We start from the raw sequence: 13696 nt of genomic DNA on the forward strand, positions 1-13696 counted from the left end.
CAGGTGGCTGGCCCGGTCGTCGCACACACTTTTGCAAAAAAAACCTGCCGTTTTCTCTAATCAACCCGCAGTACAGCACAACACCTGAATTAATTCTGTCTGAATCCAGTGGTTGTGCGTCACTAGAATGGCGATTTCCCGAATAAAAGAAAACACACACCATAACAAAGATTGTGTGACCATTGTGCTGTACTGCGGATGCTGTGTTGTGCTGTAATCCCCCTGCCATACTATACGTGCTATAGGTAAAATTACTCAGTTTTACTAGTGCAGGAAGGAACAAAAAGGAAGTTGTGTGAAAAGAGATAGCTACACAACCTAGAGTGATCTCAGTTTCTACATACCTCGCCTTCGTCTGAATCTGAGTGCCTTTGAGGAAACACAACTCTAATATCATTGTAGAGATAAAATCGCCTCTCTTCCTCGGTCGCGGTACTTCGATTGAGTAGTTCTGATGACATGCCAGGTTTGGTCCGCTGCATCGATCTTGATGATTTCTTGGAAAAGGGGCTCAGAAAACGCAGGTGCAAAGCATAACGAAGAACCCCTCCAGCTGAACTATCATTCACTTTGGAAGGTCTGCAGCAAGACTTCTTTTCACTGTCTATTTGACAGCAGCAACCATTAGCATTAGTGCGACTTTCTGAGCTCCCAATGGGACTCGATTCATTTGATTCGCTAATGTCACATTCCATTGAGCAATACATTCTGTTAGTGTGACCTCCCTTTTCTGATTCATCAAACAAGTAGCAGTTCTGCCCCTGTTCACAGCCTGCAAAATTAAAATAATTCATCAGCAACTTGAACTCGACAGTTTCACTTTAGCTATCAATGGTATTGGCATTACATTCAGAAAACAGAGTGCCGCATTCTCTAAGTTCACTTCCATATTGGACTGACTCGACCTTTGTGTGACTGGCATCGCTTCCTTCTTTCACTGGATTAGAAGGAGGAACAGATGACAGAGTGACCTTTTGCCGCACGAAAGTCTGTCTCATTTTAAAATAAAAGAAATAAGATGAACTCGAGAAAAGAAGTTAAAAAAAAGATGAATAATCATGACACACTTTCTTATTCATCAAAACAAATAAAGCACGTCTTGATGCAAGTTTGGGACAAAAGGCGAATAATTATGAGCCCTTCTAAATAGGCAAACACCATTACTCGAAATGCTTCAAAATGGCTCCTTTTGACACACGTCAAGATAGCTTTTTCCAGTGCATCAGTATATTGCAGGTCAAATTTACTGGGTATCCAATGAAATGGCAACATTTTCAGTTACTGGCCTAGTCGCCACAGCGGCAACCAGTGTTGGTAATACAAAACAAACCTGGGACAATTCTACTATCATCTCTCAGTAAGACTACCGATATGAAATGTCCAAACCTTTTGCCTGTTATATCTACCGAAAATAGAAGTTTATGAATGGCATTGACATACAACCACATTTAATAACTTAACAAAATTGAGAAATACACCATCATAGGAACTCAACTAAATTGAGAATTCCTATAGAGTAAATCAGCATGATAATAAAATTCTATATATTTCCAAGTTCTGATATAACAGCTATAAACAGTTGCAGATATGGGATCCCCGTAACTCAACAGAGTTGATAAATATGCCATAGGAACTCGAAAATATTGAGAATCACAATAGAGCAAGTCTACAGAATAAATATTCTGCTGGTAACCCATATGGAAATAAGAAAATCCAAGCCATGACGATAAAGAAAATATGTGATTATCTTCAGTATTTAGGTCTACATGACAATGAAAATAGTAAGCAGTTACGGCCTTACAACAACTCCCAACTTCGCATACCTTGGTTCCAGCAGGCATGCCACTCAAATCATAGTTGCAAAAGAAGGTGTGCATCGGTGTCTTGTCTGGGTTACTGACCACCTGTCAAGGGCAACAGTTTGTAAAACAGGTGCATCAAAGTATGACGGTTAAATAGAACTTTAAATATATTAGCCAATAAAAGAACAACTCGAGGGTGGTGGAGATGGAGACAGTACATCAGCCTCACAATTAGCGTCAGATTCTCAGATATTGACATGCACACACAAAGAGCAAACTTTTGAATTTCATATTCCATTTTCGAAATGGCAGAAAATAATAAACGGATATCTGAGGCATCCATTATAATGAATTGAGGATGTTTGATTTGTTTAGATAGTTCAGCACAGTGGTGTCAGCTTGTGAAGATTAGCGATAGGGTGAAAAAGAAAAAGAAACTAAGTACTTAGGTTGATTAGAGTTGTACCGTGGGTTGTGCTCTACTGCGGGTTGATTAGAGAAAACGGCAGGGGTGTTTTTGCAAAAGTACGTGTGACGACCGGGCCAGCCACCTGGCTGCCACTTGTCGTTCTGTCATTGGCCTGGGACTAAAACGTCACATGCAGTGCAAGTTGGGGTATGATGGGATTGAGTTTTGCAAGTTTGGGACTAAAATGTCACATGTTGTGCAAGTTAGGGTATTTGGGATGCTTTTACCTCTTCTTCCCGTGCCCCCTGATGCGAAATCAGATGGCGCGGCAGGGGAGCGGAGCTGCAGCTGCAGCTGCAGCTGCAGAGGGTGGTGGGTGGTGGTGGTCTCGCGCTGCTGCGTTTGGATGGACGCGTCTTGTCTCCTTTTAGGCCCTTCCCAATGCTCCAAGGTGTACAGGTGCTAAGGACGCCACATAGGCAAAATAATGATGTGGCAAAGCAATTAAAAAGGAGAGAGAGCATTATGGTGACTCCAGAAAGAAACGGTGCTAAGCACGTGAACCTATGTAAAGTGACTACCAACCAATACATGAAGGAGATTAATTATTAAACAATTCTATGAGGAAAGCTTAGCTACAAAAGCTAAGCACTTATGCATTGGGGGACTAGTTGCTAAGATTTTTAATGCACCTAGCACCTCATCTAAGCACCCATGCATTACAAGAGGCCTTAATGCCGCACGCGCTGCGCCGCGTGGGTGCCGCGCCGTGCTGCCACCACGAGGGCGCAAGGGCCACCGTCGCAGGCCAGGACCGCCGGGCGGGAAAAGTCGCCGCGCGGCCGGCCGGGGCCGGCTGATCCGGCCAAAGGGCCGCGGCCTTTTCTCCTTCTGTTCTTCGATCGCCGCCACTGGTTTTTTGTTACACATACTTGTGTTGTTGTGCGGCAAAAAGCAAAGCTGGGGTCAGTCTGTCCGTGTGCTGTAAAACGAAAAAAAAAGGCATGTCGAAGCAAAACAAAAGGAACTAACTAGCACACAGGAAAATTTCAATTGAATTAGCTATTTTATATAGTGTTTCTCCTCCACCAGAAAAATCACCTAAATTTCACAAGAATTTGCTTATCCCAACCAATCAAATCTTGTGGTTTAGCAACGTCAAACCGAACCTGAGCTTGCAACTGGTGCCAAATTATCGCGTTACGAACTTGACCATGGAACCTAAATTTCACAAGAATTTGCGCATGCTAACTAAACATATCTTGTGGTATAGCAACATCAAACCGGAGCTGAGCTAACAACTGGTGCCAAATTATCGCGTTACGAACTGGGCCATGGAACCTAAATTTCACAAGAATTTGCACATGCTAACTAAACATATCTTGTGGTATAGCAACATCAAATCGGACCTGAGCTAACAACTGGTGCCAAATTATCGCGTTACGAACTGGGCCATGGAACTAATAAAAGAGCAAAAGCACGGCAGACAGCAGCAACGTAGATGTAGAGTTTCCCACTGCAGGTCAGCTACGCATATCAACGTAGGGGTAGAGACGTGAAACACCTACGTAAGAGGGAGGGAGGTTTCAGTCATGTAGGCTAAGAGGCAAGAGCATCTCTAGCCGCGCCCCCAAGATGTCTTCAGGGCGACTTTTTTTGCGCCGGCGCCGAAAAAAAATCCCAGTCATGTCATCAAGACGCCGAAATCCGCCGGCTCGGCCCGTTTTTAGGCCCGGCGATCCCAGGCCGAACCCAGCGCACTGGGGGTGCTCGGGGGCTCCGGCGGAAGGGAAAACACGCCTGGGCCACACTGTCAGGCGAAAAGTCAAGGCAATCGTCCAGATTCGCCTACCACCCCCGCACGCTCGGCCACCACCCCGCCGATCTCCGCGCCGCCCACTGCCCAGCACCGCTAGATAGGCCATTCTCCGCCGGAAAAGAGAGAAGGTTTCGCCGCGGCAACCTCTCCACCACCTTCCGGGCGAGTTTTCCGGCGCTCCGGCCGTGCAGGGCGGTATACCGGCGGCTGTGCGCCCACTACGCCCGCCAGGTGTTCGGCGATTTGTCTGCTCGGCGATGGACTCGGACGACGAGGAGGCGCTCGCGGCGTTGTTGGAGGAGGAAGTCGATGCCGACATCCAGGACGAGGAGCATCTCATGGCCCTCGCCGGCCTGCTCGCGAGCAATGGAAAGCCGCGGCGAGGTGGCTCGGCGCCGGGGCGGCTGAAAGCAGAGAACCGGCATCGTCTGGAAGGCTATTGCATGCTCTACTCCGACTACTTCGCCGACGCTTCACTACACGGCGACAAAGTATTTCGGCGCCGTTATCGGATGAGCCGAAAGCTTTTCCTAAGGATTGTGAATTCCATCTGGGAGTTCGACAGCTACTTCAAGTGCAAGAAGGATTGCACCGGCAAACTTGGATTCACCTCAATCCAGAAGTGCACGACAGCTATGAGGATGCTTGCATACGGAGCTCCCGGTGATTCACTCGACGACTATGGGCTCATGACCGAGTCCACAACCATTGAGTGTTTCTACAAGTTCTGCAGGGCAGTGGTGGCAGTGTTTGGACCGCAATACTTGCGATCACGCAATGCTGAAGACACTGCTCGGATCCTAGCACAGAATGCAGCAAGAGGATTTCATGAGATGCTTGAAAGCATCGACTACATGTATTGGAAATGGAAGAACTGTCCATTTGCTTGGCAGGCGATGTACAAAGGCGCCAAAGGTGGTTGCAGTGTGGTACTTGAGGTAGTGGCCACACAGGACCTCTGGATTTGGCACTCCTTCTTTGGTATGTCAGGAACTCACAATGACATCAATGTGCTGCAGTGCTCCCCTGTCTTTGCCAAGCTTATTGAAAGTCATTCTCCTCCGGTGAACTTCGAGGTCAATGGGCGGCACTACAACAAGGGATACTACCTAGCTGATGGCATCTATCCGAGATGGTCTACATTTGTGAAGACTATCTCAAGCCCTGCGCTAGGAGGCAAGAACTCCCACTTTGCGAAGGTTCAGGAGGCTTGCAGGAAGGATGTCGAGCGGGCGTTTGGTGTGCTCCAATCTTGACTTGTTGTTGTCCGGTACCCTGCACAGACCTGGTCGAAAGATCAAATGTGGGAAATCATGACTTGTTGTGTCATCTTGCACAACATGAACATTGAGAGCGAGCAGGAAGAGTCAGTGTTTGACACTGAACCATATTACAGGCAAGGTCCTCTTGCGCAAGTTGATCACCAGCTACCGGCAAACTGGACTGTCTTCCTCAATATGCGTCAGGAGATCCGAGACCCACAGTTGCATTGACAACTGCAGCAGGATTTGGTGGAGCACCTATGGAGGCTCAAGGGCAACTCCTAGCTCGACGTGTGATGAAATGAGTTTTTGTTTGTTGAACTATATAATTTGTATTGAACTATTTGTTGAACTATTTGATTTCTATTGATTTTCTGTGATAAACTATGTGATAAAAATACAACTTCTGTTAAATTTGCACCGAACCACGATGAATATGGGCCGATTTGCGTCGGTACCAGGCCTTTTTTCATCGAAAGTGGACCGAAAGGCGGGCACATTTGCGCCAAAAATGCGCCGATATCGGTGCCTAGGGACGGCGGCTGGGAATCCAATCGCCCCAGAGCCGATTTTAGTGCTGGTTCGCCCCCACACGGCGATTTTTACGCCTCCTTGGGGGGCCAATGGCTGGAGATGCTCTAACCTACAGCATTCATAATGGATGGATGGGGCAACGGATTGATGGTCACAATTTCCCATCACCCGCCTAGCCGAAAGATATGTATTGTTCGTCAAAGTGCCAAATAAAAGCTGGGAACCACAAAAGGCAGCTGCACACCCGAAGCGATCCATAGGTCGCATGCATGCGCTTGCTGCCACACCACGTCTGCTTGCCTACCATGAGCATCGCCACCTAAAGAGTAAACTGATGGCACCTGGTGCCCAAGCAATGGCCTCCATGATTGAAGGGAGGGTGCGCTGCAGCTGCTGCTGCATGCAGAGCCGCTCATCCACCCACTGGCCCGATCGCTTCACTCATCAGTGTTGGATCAACTCACAAGCTTTTTCCCAAACAAAGTACATGGAAAATGGGTCCCTGACACTCCACACACATGGTACATAGATATGACAGACACGCCATGCTACAGGCCTTAAGGTTCAACAGCAACAAGCGGGAACATAACGTCTGTGACCGCTAACAAGCAATACAACACACCTCGAAGGGTTTTACTCGAACCAATGGAAGTAGCTAGATGGAGATGCGGCGACCGCAGAGGATGTAACCAATTTCTCAGTCGCTGCGGGCAGGAGAAGCGTCGGGGGACCTGGAGCGGGATCCAGGGGGCGATCCTGAGGATGGCCTGGCCACCCTCGGGCGTGAAGGGGATCCATCACTGTCGGCCGGTGGCGACCTCCTGTAGAGATGAACCATTGATTAATATACAGGGAATTTTATGACAAGTATATGCATCTAACAGAAGCACTGTCGAAATACATATATTGTGGTATGCAGCAAAGGAGTCTGGATTAACGAGAAGGAATGCCCTAAGAACTGCAACCATTCGTTTCTTGATTTTCTTCACTAGAACGACAGACTTAGCTTCCAGTACACACAACGAGCATGTTTGGTTCATGTCCACACGCTCATGCCTGGGAGAAGTAGGTGCCTGGCGTGGACACGTGAGAAATAAACTTTCCGCCTGGCCAGGCTAGCCTGGAAGAAACATGTTTGGTCACTGCCTGGCCTGGTGTGCTGCTATCAAGGAATAAAATATAACAACAAATGTAAAGAAAGGTTGCTATTGGGTGGCACAAGTTTCTATAGTACTCCCTCCGTTCCTCAATACTTGTCTTTCTAGGCATTTCAAATGAATATCACATACGGATGTATGTAGACATATTTTAGAGTGTAGATTCACTCATTTTACTCCGTATGTAGTCACTTGTTGAAATGCCTAGAAAGACAAGTATTTAGGAACGGAGGGAGTAGTATTAGAGACCAGACACTTGTTAGCCTGTACCCAGGCATGAGGAACCGGAAGCCTGGCAGGCTAATCACTATGCCTGGTTATCCAGGCCAGGCTGCTAGCAAATTTTTGAGGAAGCAAACCAAACGCCTTCGGGTGAACTACAGGCAAGCTCCAGGCTAGGCTGGATACCACAAGGACGCAAACCAAACTGACCCTAAAACTTTCGATGCCAGGCTGATAATTGTTATTTTCAATCTGATTCCTCAAATAAGATTTACTACCTCCATCCAGGTTTATTAGGCCCCCTATCATTTTGGGCTAAAGTTTGGCCAACAAACTTAACTAATAAAATGTAAACTATATGTCATAAAGATTATACCTTAGGAAAGCTCTTTCAAATATAAATCCAACAGTGTACTTTTTGTAGCATATATTCTATATTTTATTAGTCATGAATGGTCAAAGTTTGGCTCAAAATACTAGGGGGCCTAATAAACCCGGACAGATGTAGTACAATGGCAAGGTAATACTTTCGATGGACGAACAAGGTTACAGGTATAAACAGCAAGAATTTGATGCTGGTGCTCAGCTCTATACAATTCTCTAATGCAAATGCAATGAAGGCAGACGTGTGTAGTTATCAATCAAACACAACTTACTTCTCATACCCGTTATCAGCATCACGTTGGTCACCATCTCTACCAGGGGGAGAGTAGGATCTCCTTTTGTCCTCCTCATGTTCTTTTGGATGACGCACAGGAGATTTCGTGCGATGAGACTCCCTTCCCCGTGGGGAAGCAGAGTAGTCATCTCGCCGTCTTGGAGCAGGAGAGTATGACCTTTTTTTGCCCAAACACAACATTGAACAATAAAATTCAAGAATCAAATATCAAAACTTTACGAATGTTGGATGCCAAGCAGAACTGCTGAAAAATCATTATTGCCCTACCTTGACCGAGCACGGCCACCGCCACGAGGGCGGGGAGAGGCGGAGCGTGAACGGGAACGAGACCTCCCTGTACCAAATATGAGAAGCTATTAGTAAGTTGATACTGTGCCAAGCAAAATTTGTAATGATTTTGAAATGCTACAGCATAAAAAGTTCACAGCAATTACAGGTTTCACACCTTCAAAAATCTGAAATATAAACAACTTGTACGTGATGGGTCTTATACGATCTTTACTTCAGACATTAACAGGACAGGAGCCTATATGCAAACAAGTTGTATGTGATGGGTCTTATACGATCTTCGCTTCAGACATTAACAGCACAGGAGCCTATATGTAAACAACTTGTATATGATGGGCCTTATACGATCTTCACTTCAGACATTACCAGCATAGGAGCAGCAGTTAATCCAAAAGTTCACTAGTGGATGGGTGTTCACATATGTTAATTATCATATAGGGACTCCGCTGAATCAGATTAAGCCTATATGCAACTGATGTCTCTTCAGAAGGCACTCAATTGTGCTAGTTTACCACAATTGAAATGTGCAAATAGATAAGGAATCCCATGCTATGTTCATTGGTTAAACACAAAGAAAGGAAAGTAAGAGAATCAATTAGTTTCCAATATCAGCTACAACAGGAAAACTAATGCATTTTTTGCTGCAAGAGGGGAATTAGCCATAGTGCGCATTGGATAAAAATAGGTATTTGGTGTTTATGGTTCTATCTACTAACAAGATCCAAACCGAGATAAACTTAAACCAGAACGACCAGCAATTCTCAACACTTGTCCGTTCAAAAGCATGTACAAGATTCCAGATTCCATAATTCTATATATGCAAATTTGAGAGGCATTACCATAATGAGAGGAACGGCGCCCTTCATGACCTCCAGAGTACCCCCTGCAACAGTCATTTCAAGTGAGCACGAGAGAAGACGAGGCAAATCTTCACACAAAACTGGGAATATATACCTGACTCTAGTTCTAGTGCGCATATCCTCTGGCCTTTTCCGTGACTCAGCAGCAAGCACAACAGTTATCTCCCGGCCAAAAAATACCTGGCGATTCATGTGGTATTGGGCCTCAGAGGCATCATAAGGGTCAACAAACTCCACAAACGCAAACCCTCGTGGCTCCCTGTACATGTCGAATTCATTACACAAAGTAGGGCAGAGAAAAAGGATGAAACATCAAATTAATAAGAATGTCGAGTGTATGAAGTACTCATATGTAGTGTGTGCATGTTATGTTACCATGGCAGTCAAAAAATTATATGTGCACTCTTGGCGAAGCACAGTCAACAACTTACTAACATTTCCGTCAAAAGGGAAGCAAGTGCTGCAAAAAGCAGCAGCATGTCCAGGCTCTAGTATCCAGGTTTCTTGTATAACAACTACGTACGGCGGTTCTCGTAAAGAGCATCTTCATAGAAGCATTTGCTTCACTTCCCCGATGTGAAAAGTCGTGATAGTACTTGAAATCAACTTCGCACCATTTTATCTTCTCATGGACCACACACAGTACAAGTCTTTTATCTTCTCTCCGTGAATTAATTTTCTCAATCAATCAAATCTTTGTCTTCGTAGAAGAATGTCTTGATTCGGACAAGACTCTATCTTGCCAAGCAAATGAATTGCAGGAATATTAAAAAAGCATTCTTCAAGAAATCAAGGGCTTGTATTTACTTCAAACCAATACAACCCTGGGAATCATTTCAGAAAAAAATCATACATGGCAACGATGAATGGGTAGGAGAAAGTACACTGAATATTTCGAAATTGACATCAAGTACTCTAGTGACAGGAATAAACCAGTGATGTACATCAGCAGACCAAAAAAGATTAGACTATTTTCATGGAGCTTAAATGCACAAAGGTGGTTGCAGAGGTCGACACCGCTCGTAAGCTGGAAAATGTTCGCAAGTTACCTTAATGAAAAAAATCTTATGCATATGGTGTAATGTAACTTATAGAAAAGTTTCAAAATTTATGCTGCACGGGTTCAAACTTGGTACATTTCCCATGGTTAATAGCAAAAGAGCCAAAATAAAATATTGGCAACTGCTACCCAATTTGACTTACTAAAACTTACCCGCTGTAATAATCCTTTGGAAGGTAAACATCCCTAACAGGACCAAACCTTTCAAAAGGAACACGGAGATCCTCCGCTCTGCCAGAGTTGAGATAACCACGTTAAACAAGTCAAGAAATTGTAAAATGAAGTATTGTTTGTTAAGTGAGGAAAAAGAAGACAAGTGGCATCCATGTCAAAGCCAATGCACCTGGCGCTTAATGGGATGTTGCGGACCAAGAGACTTCCAGAACCCTGCTCCTTTCGTCCTCCATATCCGCCCCTCCTAGGGGGGCTTCTTCCTCTGCCACCATATCCCCTCCTTGGGGGGCTGCGGTGCGGGGGGCTGCCACCATATCCCCTCCTTGGGGGACTACGATGTGCGGGGCTGCCGCCATATCCCCTCCTCGGGGGACTACGGTGTGGAGGGCTGTACCTCCTCATAGTGTTTTCTGTAATTAATAATTCAATATTATAGATAAGTACAAGACATGTCCAGGACATAGAGATGGATAGAACCAAATAAGAAAAACTAGCGGATTTATCAGCAAGGATGGTTTATCAAAACAATCATGTTTACTGGCACCAGAAATTTTGGATAAGAAAACCTGTAAAATCTGCTATTTTGGACTTCCTCAACCTTACCACCCACAAAAGAAAAAGTCCAATGAACATATCATTGGGTTAATGCAATCACAACGAAAGCAGTCCTCTAGCACAACCATGTAGTGTGACAAGGCATGTAATAAAATAAATCCACAATCAAAATTTGCATAATCCAACACTGAATCCACCTTGACATATTCTGCGCAGTTCATCAGATAAGTCTGAAAGCTACAAACATCCCACCGAAAGTTCACATATGCGACAGCGAAATGCTACTCAACAAACATAGGAGATGCAATTTGTCAGCATACGCATATCACCATTCAATCTATCTGAAGATATAACTACGCCATTGGATTGGACTAAACGACTCATGGGTTGGCATAAACCATGTGTGTCTACAATCACACGGATAGCACATGCCAAAGACAGCAGTTTTGACGCGAAAAGCACCAAGGCGCCGTAGCGCACCAGATTTCGACCGCCCTCCCAGGTCAGAGGAAGCTCAAGATTGGCACTGCGACGTGGCAGGAGAGAAGCATTTAAGCGCTGGGCAAACGTTTACGAAGCCCGCGCGGATCTACACGCACGCCGACGACTTCTAGGGTTTGCGGAGGAAAGACCACGCAAGCGGCCGAGCAAACATGCACATACGAATATTGCTCGCGAGGATGCTGAGACAGGGAGGGGGTGTAGGGAGAGGGAGGGAGGGAGGGAGAGATTACTGCGCGTGTCCGGTGAGCGCCCGGGAAGGCTCCGCCGCCGCGGGGGTGCGAAGGGGAATGGGGGAAACCGAAATGAGGGCAGAGAGGTCGATGCCGGTGGGGAAGGCGCGATAGAGATAGATGGCTGGCCGGGTTATATGGGCCTTTGAGGAATTGGGCCTGTGGTCCTGGCTACCAATTTAGATCGGAAAACCCAGAGCAAACAGTCGGCGTTCCGCACAAGGGGCTATCGACCGAGCGGTCGCGCGTGAGCCGGCCTGTTAAGGGTTCCAACTATACCTGTTTCTAGCCGGGTTTTTTTTTCGATTTTGGGAACCTTGTTCCTGAACCGATCTTTTCTTTTTATAATTCTTTCTCGTTTTTAGTTTTAAATTTTCCTTACTTTTTCGTTTTTTCTATTTTATTTTTCCTGTCTTTTTTTCTTTCCTCTTGTACTTTTCTTTTTGAATTTGTTTTCTATTTTCAATGAATGTTTCAGAATTTTTTAAACAATGAAATTTTCAGATTTTGTTCGTTTTTCAGAAAATGTTCCTGTTTTCAAATTTTTGTTCAAAACTTTCATAAAAGTTCAGAATTTCACAAATTGTTCGAATATTTTATGAAAAGTGTTCGTCTTTTTAAAATTTTGTTCACAAATTAAAAAATGTTCGGTTTAAGAAATATGTTCTCGTATTCAAAATTTGTTCAAAAATTCAAAATATATTCATGTTTCAAAATTTGCTTGCAAATTTAAAAAGTGTTCGTGTTTTAAAATTTTGTTCATGAATTAGAAAATGCTTAGAAATTTTAAAAAATGCTGCATGTTTTCATTTTTGAGTTTCGAAATTGTTCAGTCTCAAATTTTTATTCGCAAATTTAAAAAAATGTCCGGGCGATTCAAAACATGTCCCCGTTTCCAAAAATTATTCACAAATTTCAAAATTGTGCCTGTTTTCATTCTTTCAGGAGTTTCAAATTTGTGTTCACAAATTTTAAAAAATGTTCGGGCAGTTCAAAACATGTTCCCGTTTCCAAAAATTGTTCGAAAATTTCAAAAATGTGCATGTTTTCATTCTTTCAGGAGTTTCAAAATTGTTCAGTTTCAATTTTTTGTTCATAAATTTCAAAAACAATTCTTGTTTTCACATTTTTCAAAATATGTTCGCGTTTTCAAATTATGTCTTGAAATTTCAAAAAATGTTCCTGTTTCAAAAAAAATCCTGATTTTCGAAAATATTTCAGTTTTAAAATTTTATTCGCAAATTAGCAATTTGTTTGTGTTTCATAGATCCCTTCGTTTTTTCAATAAAAATGCTTTTAACATTCAAGATATAATTTGGATCTGCGTTGCGGGTTGGTTCTTTAAGCTTGGCGCTGCTGTAGAATCAGTAACGACCGGTAGGTAGAACCACACCAGCTATAGCGTGAGGTCCTGGTTTCGAATTCCACCCGTGCGAAACCGTGCCTGTTTGCCGCAGCGAGCGGCGAATATGAGCTCCCATTTAGATCATCAAGCTCGCGATTCTCAAAAAAAAAAGATCGCGAAGCTCGCGTTACTCAAAAAACAAAAAAAAGATCGTCAAGCTTGATGGGATCAAACAAACCTTGCGCATCAATCATTCTACTCGGAAAGCGACTCTCGTGTCGCTCCCGTGGGCGGCCCGGGAGAGAACCGCGCCGCCAGCTCCAACCCCACCGCCCCCTCCTACCCTCACCGCCGCTGATGTGTGTCGTCGAGCAAAACCCACGCGGCGCGGAGGCGACGCGGCCCTTTCCTCCTTCCTCTTGGGCTTGGACGGCACGGGTAGTTTATCCCGGCGGGAGATGGACGCTGCGCCCGGGCTTGGCGGGAAGCTCGCGCTCGGAGCGGCGCTGTGAGGAGGGTCGGGGTGACGTGCTGGAGGTGCACTAGGAGGTGTGGAAAGAGCGAGCTCGGCGCGATTGGCGCGTGTAGAAGGCCGGGAGGTGCAGATCTGGGGCTTGGAGTTCGAGCTCGTGCTCGTGCTATGGGCGGTGCTACGAGGAGGTGCTAGGATGCGCGACGCGCTCGCTGGCCATGGCGCTGGTGTGCAGGAGGCCGGGCGACGCGGATCTTGAGCATGGTGCTCTGTGGCGGGACTCGAGGTGACGAGGAGTGGTGCTGAGGCTTGGGCGGCATGTCT

The 13696-nt window shown here is 45.2% G+C and overlaps 2 protein-coding genes across 4 annotated transcripts; both read right to left on the bottom strand.

Moving 5' to 3' along the window:
- Window positions 1-329: 329 nt before the first annotated feature.
- Window positions 330-2100, bottom strand: LOC123120319 (uncharacterized). Its single transcript, XM_044540293.1, has 4 exons — window positions 2032-2100; window positions 1824-1904; window positions 848-989; window positions 330-772 (listed from the first exon to the last, which is right to left on the bottom strand). The coding sequence occupies exons 1-4, from the start codon at window positions 2098-2100 to the stop codon at window positions 330-332; spliced, it is 735 nt and encodes a 244-aa protein (XP_044396228.1).
- Window positions 2101-6276: 4176 nt separating this feature from the next.
- LOC123119693 (serine/arginine-rich SC35-like splicing factor SCL30) lies at window positions 6277-11682 on the bottom strand. 3 transcript variants are annotated; one of them, XM_044539586.1, is made up of 8 exons: window positions 11556-11682; window positions 10436-10676; window positions 10246-10323; window positions 9127-9291; window positions 9012-9055; window positions 8152-8218; window positions 7871-8041; window positions 6277-6647 (listed from the first exon to the last, which is right to left on the bottom strand). In XM_044539586.1, exons 2-8 carry the CDS (start codon window positions 10666-10668, stop codon window positions 6524-6526), a joined length of 882 nt encoding a protein of 293 aa, XP_044395521.1. In that variant the 5' UTR covers window positions 10669-10676; window positions 11556-11682; the 3' UTR covers window positions 6277-6523. The 3 variants fall into 3 exon arrangements, with proteins under 3 accessions (XP_044395521.1, XP_044395520.1, XP_044395522.1); XM_044539585.1 differs by having other exon boundaries at window positions 7862-8041; XM_044539587.1 differs by lacking the exons at window positions 10246-10323; window positions 10436-10676; window positions 11556-11682 and adding an exon at window positions 9468-9736 and having other exon boundaries at window positions 7862-8041.
- Between the last annotated feature and the right edge of the window lie 2014 nt (window positions 11683-13696).

The sequence above is a fragment of the Triticum aestivum genome, chromosome 5D (genome assembly GCF_018294505.1).
Source record: "Triticum aestivum cultivar Chinese Spring chromosome 5D, IWGSC CS RefSeq v2.1, whole genome shotgun sequence".
NCBI lineage: Eukaryota > Viridiplantae > Streptophyta > Magnoliopsida > Poales > Poaceae > Triticum > Triticum aestivum.

What these genes read in the sequence shown, in the direction of transcription:
- LOC123120319 (XM_044540293.1), bottom strand. Translation starts at nt 2,100, where the DNA reads ATGGAATATGAAATTCAAAAGTTTGCTCTTTGTGTGTGCATGTCAATA. An exon ending in CTGAGAATCTGACGCTAATT is followed by an intron (nt 1,905 to 2,031) that starts GTGAGGCTGATG and finishes TGCCCTTGACAG; the next exon opens with GTGGTCAGTAACCCAGACAA. An exon ending in GCATGCCTGCTGGAACCAAG is followed by an intron (nt 990 to 1,823) that starts GTATGCGAAGTT and finishes AAAATGAGACAG; the next exon opens with ACTTTCGTGCGGCAAAAGGT.
- LOC123119693 (XM_044539585.1), bottom strand. Translation starts at nt 10,668, where the DNA reads ATGAGGAGGTACAGCCCTCCACACCGTAGTCCCCCGAGGAGGGGATAT. An exon ending in CCAAAGGATTATTACAGCGG is followed by an intron (nt 9,292 to 10,245) that starts GTAAGTTTTAGT and finishes CGACATGTACAG; the next exon opens with GGAGCCACGAGGGTTTGCGT. An exon ending in GCGCCGTTCCTCTCATTATG is followed by an intron (nt 8,219 to 9,011) that starts GTAATGCCTCTC and finishes TATTTGGTACAG; the next exon opens with GGAGGTCTCGTTCCCGTTCA.